Source organism: Hyperolius riggenbachi, chromosome 7, assembly GCF_040937935.1.
Source record: "Hyperolius riggenbachi isolate aHypRig1 chromosome 7, aHypRig1.pri, whole genome shotgun sequence".
NCBI lineage: Eukaryota > Metazoa > Chordata > Amphibia > Anura > Hyperoliidae > Hyperolius > Hyperolius riggenbachi.
The window spans coordinates 88033438-88051518 of NC_090652.1; the positions used below are offsets into that span (position 1 = coordinate 88033438).

An 18081-nucleotide genomic window follows, 5' to 3' on the forward strand; every position below is an offset into this window, starting at 1 on the left:
ACGAACTGCTGTAATGCCTGGTACACACCATGCAATTTTTCGTCAGATAGAAGGGTCGAATGGATTTTTTTCCGACAGGTCCGATCTGATTTCCAATCTTTTTTCTGATTTTTTCATATATGTGATCGCAAAATCGATTAGAAAAACAATAGGACATAAGATCGGACCTATTGGAAATAATCATTTCGACCCACCAATCTGACGGAAATTGCATGGAGTGTACAAGGCATAGGAGTCCTTATGCATATGTTGCTACAATGAAATTACCCAGGCAAGAGAGCTGATCCAGCATTTTAACTTGTTCAAAATATACTTAAAGAGGAACTGTTGCAAAAATCTTAAAATTTAAAAACGCATACAAAGTAGTACATTTCTTCCAAAGTAAAATGAGTCAAATTACTTTTCTCCTATGTTGCTGTCACTTACAGTAAGTAGTAGAAATCGGACATTACCTTTATTCTTTATAAGACACTCCCTGAAAAATATTTATACAAAGATGCTGGCCAGCCTCCCTGCTCACGACACACTTTTTTGGCAGTTGGACGGAGCAACTGCCATTCAGTAAGTGCTTTTAAAAATAAAGAAACCCAGAGAACCCCCATGAGGAGATAGGCTAGTCCAAAATCTGTCACTTCTGTCAGATTTCTACTACTTACTGTAAGTGACAGCAACATAGGAGAAAAGTAATTTATAGCTCATTTTACTCTGAAAGATACCTACTTATTTGTATATGTTTACATGCATTTTAAATGTTAAGATTTTCGCGACAGAGGTCCTTTAACTATAAAGTTTGTCTATTAGTTGGCAGTAGTGTATAACATTTTATTTTATAAACGCCTTAAAACAGAATTCACATTTTTATAGCGGTTATTTAAACCCAAGCGTAAGCAAATAGTGAATTTTATACCATTCTCCATATTTTAAATCTGAAAATATGTGTCACAAATGAAAATGTAAAACTTGTCTGGAGAGCCACACCGATGGCTTGAGTTTTTTAACCAACTGCTGAAATGGCCAACAACAGGTTTCATTAATAAAGGACGAATGATGAAAAAAATAAGTCAGTGCAAGAGCCTGCAATGTGAGGCGCTCTCTAAGGCCTCATTCACACTGCCAAACGCAGATGGCCATGCAATAGGAACGCAACATGTGCAATCACATCTGTGCTCCCGTGCATTGCTGATCCCATTCACTACAGTGAATGGGTCAGTGCTGCACTTTGCCAAAAAATATGTGCAGCAGTGCAAAAGCGCATTGCACTGCTGAGCACATGTAGTGTGCACTGTCAGTGCAGAGTCTGTTTTTGTGTTTCGGCCACTATACGCGTTGCCAAAATGCACATCACAACGCATAATGTGAACAAGGCCTTATACTACTGCACAGATTGCCAGGTGGTAGGGTTAATCACTCACCCACAAGTCATGTCAGAAACTTTGCCCCCTCCATCTATTCTACAAGACAGCTATGGCCATTTTTCCAAAGCTCTGTGGCCACTCCCACCTGCACTGGCAGGCCCAGCTTGGCAGCCACCAATCGCAAAAGGGAAAAAAAATAGTATTGTCAATGTCGCCCGTGCACAGGATACAATAGCAGATAGTCTTCAGCACAGAACTCGACTGTCCTCTGCAACTCAGTTAGGAGCAGTTTTCATTGGCTCCCGACCTCCTGATCACTGTGAGCCAATCACAGTGATCAGGAAGCCAATCATATAACAAATGTTTAAAGTTTGAACTTTCAAATAAGCAGTTGTGAAAGAGAATATGCTTGCAATAGTGTGGGGGCATGTCTAGGCTATTTACAGTTCACTCTTCTCAGTTTGAGGCCTCGTTTAGGTATTTAATGGGCACATACTAGTGGATCTCAATTTAGAGTATCGAACAGTTAAAAGTGTACCGGAGATAAATCAAAAGTAAAAATTCATACATACCTGGGCTTCCTCTTGCCCCCTTTGGGCTGATCGTTCCCTCGCCATCCTCCTCCCCCTCCTGGATCCTTCACAATCCTCCCGGTAACTTTGGCCAGACGGCGCAGTGTGGGCACGCTTGCCCCATGGTTGGGAGTGTTCTGTGTCTGCACAGTAGTACTTTGCAGACACAGAGCGCTCCCGGCGTCCGGGCATGCGCAGTAAACCCAAACTCCCGCATTTAGGATCCATGTGAGGGAGGACAATAGCAGGGGGCCGATCAGACAGAGGGAGGCTGGAGGAAGCCCCGGGTATGTATTAATTTTTCCTTTTGATTCATCTCAGGTTTCCTTTAATTACAGTAATTCTATTTAGAAAGGGAATCTCCTAACAGATTACAGACAAGACTGATATATATCAAATGTTTATTCATTTTAATTTAGCAGATTATTGCCTACAGTTAAAACCCAAAATTCAGTATCTCAGAAAACTAGATTATTGAAAAACGTTTACTATTGTAAACTCGTGATGTCTCATTACACTCAGCTAATAAGCCCAAATTATCTGCAGAGCTGTCCTGAGCCTTTGGGTGCATACACACATGCAATTTTGATTGGCCACTCACTGAACAATTTTATCACCTCCATATAGTACGATAGCCAACAGAGTATGAATAAGTGAACAGATGTGCAGATAAGCACTCATACAACATGGAAGTGGTAAAGTTGGCCAATTAAAATTGGATGTGTACCAGACTTTCCATGGTCTGAGGCCTAGAACCCACTACCAGTGCTTTTCTAATCGCTTGAGATTTGAAATGCTCTAGCCAATATAATGCTATAGGTGATAAAAAAAATGCCTCAAGTGGGATCACAAACAGAATTACATTAGTAAGAGCTTTTCAAATCACAAGTGCTTAGAAAAGCACTGCTAGTGGGTCCCAGGCCTCAGTCTGGTTCAGTAGGCCACACCATCATGGGCTGACGACTTCACGGTTGTCCAGAAGACAGTCATTGAACATCCTCCACAAACAGGGTAAGCCACAAAAGGCCATTCCTAAAGAAGCTAGATTTTCACAGTGTGCTGTATTCTAAGCATATTAATGGGAAATGGTGTTGAAGGGAAAAGAAAAAGCAACTGAATAAACCACTTCAGCCTTCAGTCGTTTTCACTTTATGCATCCGAGCAATGTTCACCTCCCATTCATTAGCCTATAACTTTATCACTACTTGTCACAATGAACTGATCTATATCTGGTTTTTCCCGCCAACAAATAGGCTTTCTTTGGGTGGTACATTTTGCCAAGAGCCACTTTACTGTAAATGCATTTTAACAGGAAGCAGAATAAAAAAACTGAAAAAATTCATTATTTCTCAGTTTTCGGCCATTATAGTTTTAAAATCGATGCATCCATAATTAACCACTTGATGACTGAGGGTTTTCCCCCCTTGTGTACCAGAGCAATTTTCACCTGTCAGTGCTCCTCCCTTTCTTTCGCCAATAACTTAATTACTACTAATCACAGCGTAATGATCTATATCTTGTTTTTCTCGCCACCAATTACGCTTTCTTTGGGAGTTACAGTATGCCAAGAATTTTATCCTAAATGCATTTTAACATGAATAAGAAAAAAAAGAAAAATGCATTATTTTTTCAGTTTTGGGACATTATAGTGTTAGAGTAAAACATTCTACTGTGGATAAAAGCCACATTTTATTTGCCCGTTTGTCCCGGTTATTGCAACGTTTAAAAAATTTCCCTAGTACAATGCATGGCGCCAATATTTTATTTGGAAATAAAGGTGCATTTTTTCAGTTTTGCGTCCATCACTCATTACAAGCCCATAAATTAAAAATTAATATACCGTCTTGACATATATTTTTATTATTTTCAAATTTCTTTTTATGTAATTTCCCCTCCCCCCCCCCCCCCCTTTATAAATAAAAACAAATTTGGGTACTATGGGAGGGTGTAGGAGGGAAATAGTTAATTTGGTCAGTGTAGGGATTTTTATTAAGCAAAAATGAAATTTGGTGCCATATACTATTTGGCCACAAGATGTCCTCAGTCATTATTTCCGATTCACGTACGTAAGCACATGAATCGGAAGTAATGCGTAGCAGTGTAACAGGAAGATACAATGAATGCCGGCGTCTCGTAGACACCGCTATTCATTGAATCGGGGACTTAGATTTATGAATGGTACCTGTGGTTCCATTCATTAACTTCCCCTCTAAGCGGCCGTACGCGGGCGAACGGGAGCGAGCATCAGCCACATGCCGCTACAGACTTTTATTCACGGCCCTGGTGCATCCTGTCAATTTTGTAGGGTATTACACCGCTTAAATTATATCCCTATCACAATGTATGGCAATAATATTTTATTTGGAAATAAAAGTGAATTTTTTCTGTGTTGCACCTATCTATTTACAAGCTTAAATATAAAAAAAAAAAAAAAAAAAAAAAAAAAAAAAAAAAAAAGAAGAAATATTTCATATTTACATTGATATTTAAAAAGTTTAGACCCTTAGGTAAATATTTAATTTTTTTAATTAAACATTTTATTTGGGTATTTTTGGGAGGGTGTGATGTAAATAGTAATTATTTTTATGTAAATGTTTATTTTTATTTTCTTTTACATGTAAGTATACTTTTTGGCCACAAGATGGCAGCCATGAGTTTGTTTACATGATATCACTAAGCGTAACATGCAGGGCTGTGGAGTCGGAGCAATTTTGGGCACCCGGAGTCAGCGTTGGAGTCGTTGATTTCATAAACTGAGGAGACTGAGTCAGGAGTTGGATGATTTTTGTACAAAATCCACAGCCCTGTTAAGTATTAGACTAAGGAATCGGAGCTATTTTGGGTACCCGGAGTCGGAGTTGTGGTTTCATAAACTGAGGTGTCAGAGTTGGAGTCGAAAATTTTTTGCACCGACTCTACTGCCCTGGTAACATGTACGCTTAGAGGGACATAGGGGGACGCAAGAGGCAGAAAAAGCGAGGCTTCCGAGAGAAGCAGTCACTTTTTCTGCAGGGGGGGGGGGGGGGGGGAGTAATCAATCATCGGGCCAATTGATTGATTCCTGGGCTAACGATCCGCAGCCGGGAACGAGCGTGCACGATCAGCCTCGGGAGCGCACATGGCCTTCTGGACGTATCTTCCACGTCCAGAAGGCTTAAATGATTAACCTCCACCTTCAAGAATGTGGGGGAGAGCCACAAGGAGTGGACTGCAGGTGGAGTCTACCACCAAACACAGATCTGAGGACATAGGGTACAACTGTTGCACTTCTTGTTACATAGTTATTTTGGTTGAAAAAAGACATACGTCCATTGAGTTCAACCAGTACAAAGTACAACTCCAGCCTGCTCCCTCACATATCCGTTGATCCAGAGGAAGGCGAAAAAACCCTTACAAGGCATGGTCCAATTAGCCCCAAAAGGGAAAAACTCCTTCCCGACTCCAGATGGCAATCAGATAAAATCCCTGGATCAACATCATTAGGCATTACCTAGTAATTGTAGCCATGGATGTCTCAACGCAAGGAAAGCATCTAAGCCCCCTTTAAAATGCAGGTATAGAGTTTGCCATAACAACTTCCTGTGTCAAGCCACTCCTGAACCGAAGACTACATGAGCAGCGTCTTACCTGGGCCAAGTAGAAAACAGACTGGACTGTTGCTCAGCGGTCCAAAGCCCTGTTTTATAAAAGTAATTTTCCGGAGTCTGGAGAAAGAGTGAACAGGCAGGCAGGAAGTTGCCTGGTCCAGTGTGAGGTCTTCACAGTCTGTGGCAATTTGGGGAGCCATGACATCTGCTGGTGTTTGTCCACTATGTTTTATCAAGTCCAAAGTCAGCACAACCATCTACCAGGAAATTTTAGAGCACTTCATGCTTCACTCTGCTAACAAGCTTTATGGAGATGCTGGTTTTAACGTTCAGCAAAACTTGGCACCTGCCCAAACTGCCAAAAGCACCAATATCTGGTTTAATGATCATGGTATCACTGTGCTAAAATGGACAGCAATCTTACCTGACTTAAATCCCATATAGAATCTATAGTGTCTTGTCAATAGGAAGATGCAGAGAAGCTTAAGGCTGTTGTCAAAGCAACCCAGGCTTCAATAACACCTCAGCAGTGTCATAGGCTGATCACCTTCATGCCAAACTGCACTGAAGCAGTAATTCATTAAAAAAGGAGCCCCAACTAAATATTGAGTGTGGACCAGGGCTGTTAAAGAGACACTGAAGCGAGAATAATTTTCGCTTTAGAGCTCAGTTAGCAGGGGCACGTGTGCCCTTGCTAAAAAGCCTCTATCCCGTGGCTAAACGGGGGTCCCTTCACCCCCAACCCCCCCGCAAAATCAACGACCAGATTGGTCGTAGATTTTGCTGCTCCTAGAGGCAGGGCTAACGGCTGCAGCCCTGCCTCTCAGCGCGTCTGTCAGCGGCGCATCGCCGCCTCTCCCCCGCCGCTCTCAGTGAAGGAAGACAGAGGGGCGGGGGAGAGGCGGAGATACGCGCTGACAGACGCACGTGGGGCAGGGCTGCGGCGGTTAGCCCTGCCTCAATCAGGAAGAGATCCCCAGCTGCACGGAGAAGATTTCGGGGGGTAAGGGACCCCCGTTTAGCCGCAGGATAGCAGCGTTTTAGCAGGGGCACACATGCCCCTGCTAACTATGAGCTCTGAAGCGAGATTTATTCTCGCTTTACAAGCTCTAAGTCTGTATAAATAAAATAAAAAAAAAACACCCAACTCAGTTTATGAACCCACCGACTCCAGGCACCCAAAATGACTGACTGACTCCTTAGTTTACTATTTACCAGGGTGATGGATTTGGTACAAAAATCATCCGACTCAGACTCTTCAGTTTATAAAACCGACTGACTTCGGCTCCTCAACTCAGACTCTACAGCCCTGGTGCGGACATGCACATACTTTTCAGTAAGCCAATATTTATGTATTAAAAGTCATTAATCGGTCTCTTGTAATGCACCAAATTTTCTGAGATACTGAAATAGGGTATTGCCAGTAGGTCATAAACCACAAAATGAAAACTTGAACACTTGAAATACAGCCATCTAATGAATTTATAGAAGGGAGTTTTACCTTATGAATTGGAGTATTGAAAAAATTAACTCTGGAGGTACTGCTAAAATCTGAAGACTATGGAAATTTCAGAAACATGTTTGGGGAAATCATTGGTTCATGAACCAAAGCTACACAGAAGATCAGGGCATCCTGGGAGCACAAGATTTACCATAAAATGTATTTTTACAGTCTACTTTTAAAGCCGTTAACCCCGTATTCAAAGTAGTTTGGTTTGGAAAGCTTAGTCACCCTTTTAGCGCTTATTCAAACAAAGTGTGTTGTGTGCACAAGAGGATGTGATAAGCAAGGACATCGGGCCCTGCATAGAAACATCTGCCATTCCCTCTAGTACAGGCTGTATGGCCTTGTAATGTGATATTTTAGGTGCAGCCCCCATCAGTGGCTATGCGTAACAGTACAACAACCACCTGCGCTGTATATGGTAGTATTTATAGTTTGAAAGATTCCCTCTAGACCAGGTCAGGGAACTAAGTATGCTAACGTTTAAGACTTGCTTGCTACAATAGTAAAGAAAGAATTCTCCAGTTGTGAAAATTTCCAAATTGAGAGGAGCTGAAAACAGTACATTTTACAATTTCATAAAAAAATTCCTTGAAAATGATTTACCAAAGGACATGTGCCATGAAGTGTAATTGCCACATGCAGGCCATTTCTACCCCTACATGCAGGCCATTTCTACCCCTACATGCAGGCCATTTCTACCCCTCCGAATTCCTTTAGTTCCCTGCTTGTGATGAGATGTTTAGAAAGCGCATAACTACACTTCACTGACCAAATCTAAGGGCCCTTTTCCACAGGCGACTGCACTTGCCAGCCAGCAGCAAGTAGTTGCCAGCCAGCAGCACGCACTTGTGAGAGATCGACAGTCTTTTCACTGTATCAAACTGCTTGTGGAAAAGTAGCTTGAAAGAGGCAACAACTGTGGAAAATTGTATCTTATACATAATCTGCAAACTACAGTCACACAAAATGGTGTAAAAAATAAAAAATTACAGTCATAAGTATTCTAGAGAGCAAAAGATTTGTGTCATGGTGTTAAGCTGACCAGGAAAATAAGGTCCCCCTCTCTAATGTCAAGTACAGACTTTGGACTATAGTAATTCATAACAGCAGTTAACGAACGTTTGGCTGTCAATTGGGGAAGAATTTTTAGCGAACGATTATTAAATATAACAAACGAACGATATCGGTAAGAGGAAATTTTGGGTTGAAACTGAATTGGATTTTCGTTAGCAAACAAAAGTAATAACGAATAGTTCGCACATGCACAGAATCCATCACCCAACGAAACTTTGAAGTCACTGTCGTATGCGCACGCAGCAATCGTGCATGATCGGTCGTTTGAACATAAAGTCAGTTGTTAACGTAGTTCAACTAAGAGCCCAGCATGCCAGTCGGCGATTGGTCTTTTGTCTGATAATTATCTGTTACGAGCAAAGTAGTCTAAAGTCTGTACTTAGCATAAAAAGCAGCAACTAGAACTGTTGTAAGTCAAGAGGGAAAAAAATAATAAAACAAAATAAATAAAAATCTATTTGTAATGGTCTAGCAATTACAGGCTATGGATTAGAGAGTGTAAAGTCCGACTGTTTACCCACCTGCCAGTAAATTACACTGTGCATTCCCCATACCCGACATTGGCTGACCTCTAAACTAAGGGGATTTTTTGCTGAATAATAAAAGTGCCTGGTCACTTGTATTCCACTACCACTATTCAGCCACATTAGTTGGAGAGTGCAGATTTGTTTGCTACGCATCTGCCAGTAGATCTCGCGGATTCAAGAGACAGTTCTGCCAGTTAATAGTGTCTGTGGCAATTTGTGGCTTCTAGTTACACAGTTAAAGAGAACCAGAGATGAAGCACCCTCTTGTATTTTACCTTATAAATCAGTGGGAACATGACAGTAAACACCTAATCTGCCCTTTGTTTCATTGTTCGCTGTGTAATCTGACTGTTATCACGTCTGATAAGAATCCCCGACTGAGAAGTCAGGCTGCTCCGTCTAGCTTTGCTACAGAAAGATTATAGCTAAGTCTGTATTCTGTGGTGTTATTTCAAGCCCAAGCCTGCCCCCTTGTGGCTTTGCTATAATGACTCAGCAATAATCATTCCCAGCAAAGCCAGATTTAATTGCTCAGTCTGGGATTCTTGTGACTGCTGTTAACAGACACTTTTAGCAGTGAGGAGGAAACAGAGAGCATGGTAAGTGTTTTCTCTAATGTTCTTACTGATATACATGGTAAAATACATGAGGGGGCTTCGTCTCTGGTTCCCTTTAAGGGCTCGTTTCCACTGTTGCGGTGCAGAATCGCCTGGATTCCACCGCTGATGAAATCGCATGCGGATGCGATTCCCGATGCGTTTTTGCATGCAAATTCGCATAGGTGAGGGTATATGCGATTTTAACCATGTCACTGCCTGTATGAATTTACATCGGTACCTATGCGAATTCGCGGCAAAAACCGCATGGGGGAAACGCATGCGATGTCCCTATTGAATACATTGCATGCGATTCGCATGCATTCCACTCTCAGGCGAATTCGTTGGCTCTTTTGTGCATTTTTTCACCGCTCAAAAAAAACGCACATCACCAACGCAACAGTGGAAACAGGCCCATTCACTTGCATACCATGTGCGAATCCGCATGCGTTGGATGCATGCGGATTCGCGATAGTGCAAACGAGCCCTTAGAGCACAGGTGTCAAACTCCAGTCCTCAAGGGCCATATCCATTCCAGTGTTTAGGATGGACTGAGAAATGTGCTCTGCTTGATGAACCACACCTTTCCTGATTCAACGCAACCAATTAATTTGAGCTGTGCCAAAAATGTGTGAGGACCTTGGCCCTCAAGGACTGAAGTTTGACATCTCTGGTGTATAGAAGGATGACTGCAGACTCTTATGCTGGATACACACCATGCGTTTCCGCGTTCGATGCGTCCGCCGATACGCGTCGATTTGATTATTTCCAACATGTCTTATTCGCGGTTCGATGGATCGTTAGGTCGATTTGCCATACTTTACATGGCATTCGACCTAAAAATAATCGAAATAACAATAACAATAATATTTATATAGCGCTTTTCTCCCTGGGGACTCAAAACGCTGAAATGCGCTCGGAAATAATCGAATCGACGCGTATCGGCGGACGCGTGCGACGCGGAAACACATGGTGTGTATCCAGCATTTTAGGAAGATTGAAATGACACTGCAAATAGGAAAAGCTGCATGGAAGTCCAGCCACTTGACAGATGTGTAAAACATCTACACATGCCTCCCCTGCTGAATGGTGGTAGGTAGAATACTTATTTTGTACAGTATAAGGCCAAACTTAACCACTTGCAGATCATCAAAGCTGAAATGTACAACCTTTTTGTTCACATATCCCTGTCAGGGCGCAATTTCAACTTCTGCATTTTTGCACAAACGCTGCTCCTGTCATTTGCACGGATATTGCAATGCTGCAACCTGCTCGCTCTGCTGTCACACTGACAACAGAGCTCAGAATCTCGCCCAATTTCATTGGCTCCTGACCCTGTGAGCACATCAGTGTTCATAGATTGTTTTGTGAAAAGGGGGGGGGGTGTTTGGGGGAAAATTGGGGTTGGCAGAGACCGTGCATCTGCAAGTGGTTAAGGACTCTAATCAAGTACTTATTGCCATCTCAGCAATAGAACAATCCCCCTCCTTGTCCCAGTGACACAGAGTTGCAGCAAGCTGAACTTCCAGTTTCCCCTCTCCAACATCTCCCCATCCTCAAATGTTTTCATAAATGTTTTGCTTGATTCAAGAATGGATTTAAGTGAAACATAAAAGGACCTCAGATGAGAGTTGAACTGAATTAATAATCTGGAAAGTGGGAAGGAAAAAAAGAGGGGGGGAGGGAGAAGGAGGAATCAATGTACTGCATCAGTTGGTACTAAGCCTTTAGTGGTCGAAATTCAAAATACTTTCAAACAGGTCTCTGTTGGGAAAAAAAAAAAAAAGGGGTAGCAAAATGCTTGCTACTAGTCTGATCAATTTCTATTAGGGTGGATAGGTAGATACTGATAATCTTGCAGATCAGGCCTCCATCACAATCCCTGGCTTTGGGAACCACAATAAAATTTCCCTTAAAGGACCATTACCATGAAAAATTAATACATGTAAACATACAAATAAGTACTCCCCCCCCCCCCCCATAGTAACACTCACAATAAGTAGTAGAAATCTGACATTACCGACAAGTGTTTGGCTAGTCCATCTCTCCATAGGGGATTCTCAGCATGGCCTTTATTCTTTATAAAGGCTCTCCCTGAAAAAGGATTATTAGAAAGATGCTGGCCGGCCTTCCCTGCATGCCAGCCTCCCTGCACATTTTTTTTTTTTGACTGTTGGACGAAGCAACTTCCAATCATTAAATGCTTTTGAAAATAAAGAAAGCCCTGAGAACACCCCATGAGGAGATGGGCTAGTCCAAAACCTGCCAGTTCTGGCGAATTTCTACTACCTACTGTAAGTGACAGCAACATAGGAGAAAAGTAATTTATGGCCGATTTAAATCTGAAAGACTTATTTGTTTACATGCATTTTTCAATTTTTGCAACAGTGGTCCTTTCAAGGGAAACTGAAGTGAAAAGAATATGGAGGCTGCCATATTTATTTATTTTTAAACAATACCAGTTGCCTGGCAGTCCTGCTGATCTATTTGGCTGCAAAAGTGTGTTCAACATCGGAAACATGCAGGCAGCTAATCCAGTCAGATCTGACAATGTCAGAAACGTCTGATCTGCTGCATGCTCATTCAGTATGGCTGAAAGCATTAGAGGCAGAGGCTCATCAGGATAGCCAGGCATCTGGCATTGCTTGAAAGGAAATAAATATGGCAGCCCCCATATCCCTCTCATTTCAATTGTCATTTAAGCTAGCGACACTATACCCGGTATCCTCCGCCTCGGTGGATTTACATTTCAGTTTGAAGGAATCCCTTGGAAATCTCTAAAATTTAGTCTAATGACTGGAAATAGCAATTCAGCTCATAAATAACCCAAGCATCACTGAAACAAGTAGCAGGAAATTATCTCTCTTGATAACAACACCCCCCCCCCATTGTCTTGAGTATAAGAGATTACAGAAATTAGAACACTTCATTTTAACTAGGCAAGTTAAACCTTTTCACTGTATGTTAGCTCTGTTACATGTGTGCTATCCACTTTGAAAACTGATAAAAATAAAGGATTTACAAAGCAAAATTTTAGAGTGATTTTACAGGTATGGATTCTGGCTATTAGTAATCCGTATGGCTGGCCACTTACAAAAAAAATTACACTTAAAATACACATTCCAACAACACAAACTGCTAAAATAAGGTTTCAGTTTATTTTTTTTAAATGTGACGATGTAAACACATGCTATAGAAAATAAAACAAAACTGCAAATTATTGCAAGAAATATGTAAAGACTTGCACGATTACAATAACCACTAAACAGGTAAATTGGAGTTTAATTTGGCATTAAAAAAATGAGATACAGCAAACTATTTGCTTATTTCCACATCATTTTAGCAACAGAAAAGCTTGCATCAATGTGAATAGTAAACTAGCCTGTTAGTGCAATATGCTAGCAGTTAAATAACATTACAAATGTTCCAAAGATGCAGATAGGAGTACTAGCAGGTAACACTAATGCAGATGGGCATTGACAAATACAGTAGTAATGTTATAGAAGCATGCACTTGGATGAAACAGAAAATAAGTCCAGAAAATGCATAGGCTGCTGATCATATTCCACCTCAGTTTTAAATGCCACATTTATCATAAACCAACCAGCATGTACAAAGGATCTTCTCAGAGACCTCTTGTTCACACTACAAGAGCATTTCTAAGCACCTAGTAATTTTAAAAGCTCTAGCTAATGTTATCCTATGTCTATGTGTGTGCAAGAGCTTTTAAAATCTGTGTGAATCAGCCCTAAGACCGGAAACCCCATTTGGTACCGATCCAGGTAGCAACACAAATGCTCTACCCATCTCATAGCTGTGTTTTCTTGGGACGTTTGTGCTTCCATTACAGATTAATATGTAGCACACCTCCATGGCATATTATAACCAGTGTTCTCCCAAGGCTCTTTTAGCCGGGTGCTCCACTCTGCTAGTTTCGGTGAGCACCCGGCTGTCAGCAGAGAAGCGCCAGCCCTGCATTGACATCTCACCCTACCCGGCTACTTTTTCATGCCACCCAGCTGGAAAAAAAATTCTGGGGAGAACACCAATAACCATAATATACAGTGGTTCTATCTGAAACGTACCACTATTACTAGAATGTCTGCTGAAGACTTGAAAAGGTCCCTGTCTGAAGCTGGCCATACACCAATCTCTGCCGTCGATATACAGCCGATTAGATCATTCTGCTCGAATAATCAATCTGGCCCGATTAATCAATTTTCCTCTGAAATCGTTCAAATAGACTGAACAGACAGAAAATCTAGGTCAATCGGCGGCGGGTCAAGAGCGGGGGCAGATCATCAGTGCAGCGAATAGCGCAACACAGCGGTTCAACAGATTGAAAATCTGTTTCTAGTGTATAACACATTAGATAGATTTCTGTTAGATTTGATCTTACAGACATCTGATGACAATCTATAAATGTATGGCTACCTTTACTGCAAAATCTTAATTCAAATAAAGGATTTTTATTATTCTTGTTACAAGGATTGTGATTTCAGACTTGCTGCCTTTGAAAAACTGGGCATCTGCTGCCTGGCAGAGAGCAGGGTACAATTTATATAAGTAACTTTAGAATATCAAAGCAAACAGTAAAGGAGGCCTACTAAGTTTAGTTATTCTTGATACTCTCAACCAAATATATGTTTGGAGCCACTGGTGTTGACTCTTGGAATTACCAGATTTAGATGGTTAGGGTGAAGAAGTCTTGTGACAGAGGGTATACTAATACTATTAGCTGTACTACTGTCCTAGCTGCCTACATCCCAATCCTCACTTAGAGCATCCAGCCACTGCAAAAAGGATAAAACCTGTATTTAAATGCATGTAAGCATAGCAACAGGAAAGGCAATATTGCATTATTATCCTGGCCCATCTACCTACACATACCTATTGAATTACAGAATCTACATTGATGCAGGAAGCCTTAAAAATAGAAGATAACATTTCCTAATACACACAGGCAACAAGCAGTAAAGGTGCGTACACACGAACGACAGCAGCCAACGACGGGTCTGTCGGCACCTCCCGTCCAGCGGGAGGTGCCAACGGACCAGTCGTTGGCTGCTGTCGTGCGTGTGTACGCACCTTAAGGGCCCTTTCACACAGGCAGCTGACAAGCGGTGAAGTCACGGCCTGACAGCTGCTCTCCTGCACCAGTCGGGTGCTTCTTAGTGCCCGAAACTGGCGCTGGTGGAGTGGTGAAATCTGAGCGCACTTGACATGTTGCGTTTCTCTGTCGCCCAGTAACTCCACCACATGTAGGCGCTTGACACGGACAGTGTTTCAGCCGCTGCAATTCGGCTGCATTTAAATAGCACCCAAATTGCACTGGCAAACTTGCAGTTCAGCAGTCTGAATGGGGCCTAATGGGTGCTTGGTGTTGGATGTTAAGGTCTCATTTACATCTGGGGTCGGTGCATATTGCCACTGAGTGTTGCCATCTGCAGTGTGATAATAAATTAACCACTTCTTGCAAAATAGAGGTTTATAAACTTTGGTTTTATCACTTTAAAGTTAATGGAAAGCGGTCCTTAAAAAAAAAAAAAAAAGCCAGATACAGGAGAGGGAAGGCTCTGTGTCTTAATGAGCCTTCTCTCCTCTCCTGGTGCCCTCAGTGCAGTGCTGTACCCGGGAGCAGTATTTGACTAATTTGATGAAATACTGCTCACTCCGCTGGCGAAGGTGACTTCAGAAAGTCTTTGGGAGCCCGCGTGCTCCCAAAGATGGGCCGCTCTATACTGCGCACGTGCAAGCGCCCTCTCATCCAGTATAGAGCCGACTGTCTTCAAGAGGACTCTGCTCCCAAAGACTTCCGCAGTCCCCCGCAGCGGGGATTAAACGGGAGCCACCGCTGCACAAAGGGTACCGGGAGAGGAGAGGGAAGGCTCATTAGGACCCACAGCCTTCCCTCTCAAGTATCTTTTTGAAAAAAACACGAGTCCCATTTGCTTTAAGTGCAACGTTTGTTTATATAAAAATATCCATTCTGGCGAAAGGGCATGCGCACCACAGAAGCATGCGTGCATGTGTATACACTTCAACCCATGGCATGATGTGGTTAACATTACACATCCGCACAAAAGTGGGAACACTTTGCTTATTATTCAATTAAAATTGACGTTGAAGATTGTTCAGAGTGTATATAGTGGGGGACAAACCCTGCTTAGATCATCATATGCAACCAAGACTTCAAAGAAAACTAAAGCAGTTCCTTCTTTAGGCCATTGGCTCCCTTGCAGTCCTCCCAGGCCGCTCCAATTGGCTACTGGCTGACGGGCTTTTCCTCAAGATGCCAGTCCGCTCACACCCGTTGCCAGGAGTGTTCTGCACCTGCCCAGTACTACTGCGCAGATTCAGAACGCTCAAGGCGACAGGAGCGCACATGTGCAGTACTGCACAAATGAGCCGACTGGAGGGAGAGACTGGGCCAGCCAGTGAGGGAGCCAATGGCCTAAAGGAAGCCCCAGGTAGGTATAAATGCTTTATTAAATTGGAGTTCAGGTCCACTTTAAGATTAACGTATTTTAAAGTATCTAGAATTAAACTATACAGCTGTCTGTATAGCCAGGCTGAAAAATATGTTATCATATGTAGCTGTGTTTAGAGTTCCTGCAGTTGGTATATTTTCTAACACCCAAGTACAGCGTTTGTAACCCCTGGAAGGCAGGTAAATACGCTGGCTTTTCCCGTTCCCTGATCAGTTCTGGAATGACCTAATAGGTGGGGTAAAAGAAACACACAAGGCTGGGAAAGGTAATCAAAGGGCCTGCCAATTACCTAATCCCAAGGACCTTTGCAAACAAGCACCAGCATTCTGGTACAATGAAGTAAAATTTCTATAATGGTGAGCTATTCAACTTGTGCAGGCATTCACATTCTAATCTGCGAATAGGAGGAGATGGAAAAAATAAAACTGTAGCAATTAACGACTGGGTCCGGATGCATTGGAGATGGCTGAGGACACTCCCAGGGAGCAATTGGCTAACCTCTGCTGAGGTTAAGTAATGGTGATTTTAGGCTACAGAAAACGGCATTTAAATACCCCGTTTTACCAAAAGTAAGCCCTAGCAGGAATTTTGAAATATAAGCCTTCACCCTGAAAGTAAGCCGTAGCTGCAGTAAGGAGAAAACGTTTTGCAACTTGTATTATTACTAGAGCCGATGGTCTCGTGGGCGAGATCATGGCTCAGTCATTGGGCCAATCATTGCACTCCATGCTATGCAGCGAGCGCAATGATTAGCCCAATAACTGAGCCATGGTCCTGCCTGTTAGACCATCGGCTCTTGTAAAAACACAAGTTTCTGTACTTCTACCCCATAGGCTGATGCTTGGGGACACAGTGGCATGGAGGTGGGGGTAAGAGGAGGATGCAGGGGGACATCAGGAACACGAGGACATGGGGACAGTTGAAGACACAGCAGAGGACATGGGGACAGTGGAAGACAGCAGAGGACATAGGGACAAAATAGGACAGGGGATATAGGAGGAAACTAAAAAAGGTACGAGAGGGACACAGAGGCACACAAGAGGTGGATCCAGCAGAGGAAGAGGCAGCACAGTATGCAAGGCAGGAGGAGACAGCACAGGAACTTGTGTGTTCATAGAAATATATGTCCTACCCTGAAAATAAGCAATAGTACAACTTTTGTCGCAAAAAAGTTAACCCACTTATTGTAGGGGAAACACAGGTTTTGTTATTTTAGCCTAAAATATGCTCCATTCACCTTATGCTAGGAGGAGGATACGGTGCACGGGCCAAAAGGCTTTGGGAAACTTATACTTTCAAGTTTTGCCAATGATCTCTAGCCATCTACCCCCCAGTAGACTTAGAAAGTTTTCTAATTTTTATATTTCAATGCACTGGCTACCTAGCAGATGGAATACCTCCCATCCTAACCTGCCTAGCCAAGATAAAGAGGAATATGCTCCAGTGCTTTTGAGGTACCTCATGCACCTAACAGAAATGCATATGAGCAGACTGGAAGGGAACAAGTGGAATTAAAAACAGGCTTTCAGTCAACAATGCACTGTAACATAGTTACAAGACACTGCAAGAAAACATTTCATAAGGAAATAAAAAAGGTAATGCATCATTTCAACCTTTAAAAAACAATACACATAAAATAAGGGCATGTGTAAATGTAAACAACCCATTTTCATGATAAATGTTTGTTCTCAACTCACATGTAATATTTTATTATAAACAATACATAATACCTATACAAACAGATTTTGAAAGTCAACACACAACAGAACATGACATCATGTTCACAGTAGTGACCGATCATACAGACGGTACAAGGCCCTGTATAACAGGATATAATATTGCATTCAATATGAAATACAATGCAAAAAGAGGTAACGTGCACTTTCACACAAAGTGCTAATCACGATCAGTGTGTAAAAATACATGGCATTAACAAAGATTCAACAGAGGCACACAGAAATAAGCAGGTGAGAGCCTGCTCTGTAAAGGCTGCAGAAAAGAGGTATAAGGAAAAGGGTGATTGTGGGTTTACATACTGCTTTTGATGGTCCACTCACTTGCTCATTACGGTTTCTGAAATGCAAACAGGAAGAGAAAAAGAAAAGGAATGAGCCATCACTCAAGCAGCCAACAGCATGCCACCATAATATAAAACACTCTGCCCTGACCCCCCTCCCCCAATTGTGTGAAGTAATGATCAAAAAATTGATCCCAATATCGATCGGGAGCAGTTTGGACATGTACACTAAGCATAACTTCCCATCAGTTTACCTGTCAATCTGACAAAACATTGCATCATGTCTACCTAGCATTAGAGGAAGACTTATTCAATTGCCAGCAAAGACTTGTGACAGAAGCAATTACCTGGAGAT

General features: G+C 42.2%; 1 protein-coding gene across 3 annotated transcripts in view; it reads right to left on the reverse strand.

Moving 5' to 3' along the window:
* The window catches only part of RBBP6 (RB binding protein 6, ubiquitin ligase), a 108549-nt gene that overhangs the window by 48203 nt on the left and 42265 nt on the right, over nucleotides 1-18081 (reverse strand). For 2 of the 3 annotated variants that reach the window (XM_068244265.1, XM_068244263.1), the window contains exon 3: nucleotides 17746-17782. In XM_068244265.1, the coding sequence (XP_068100366.1) occupies nucleotides 17746-17782 (37 nt within the window). The remainder of the gene's footprint in view (nucleotides 1-17745; nucleotides 17783-18081) is intronic. The other variant, XM_068244264.1, reaches the window with a different exon arrangement.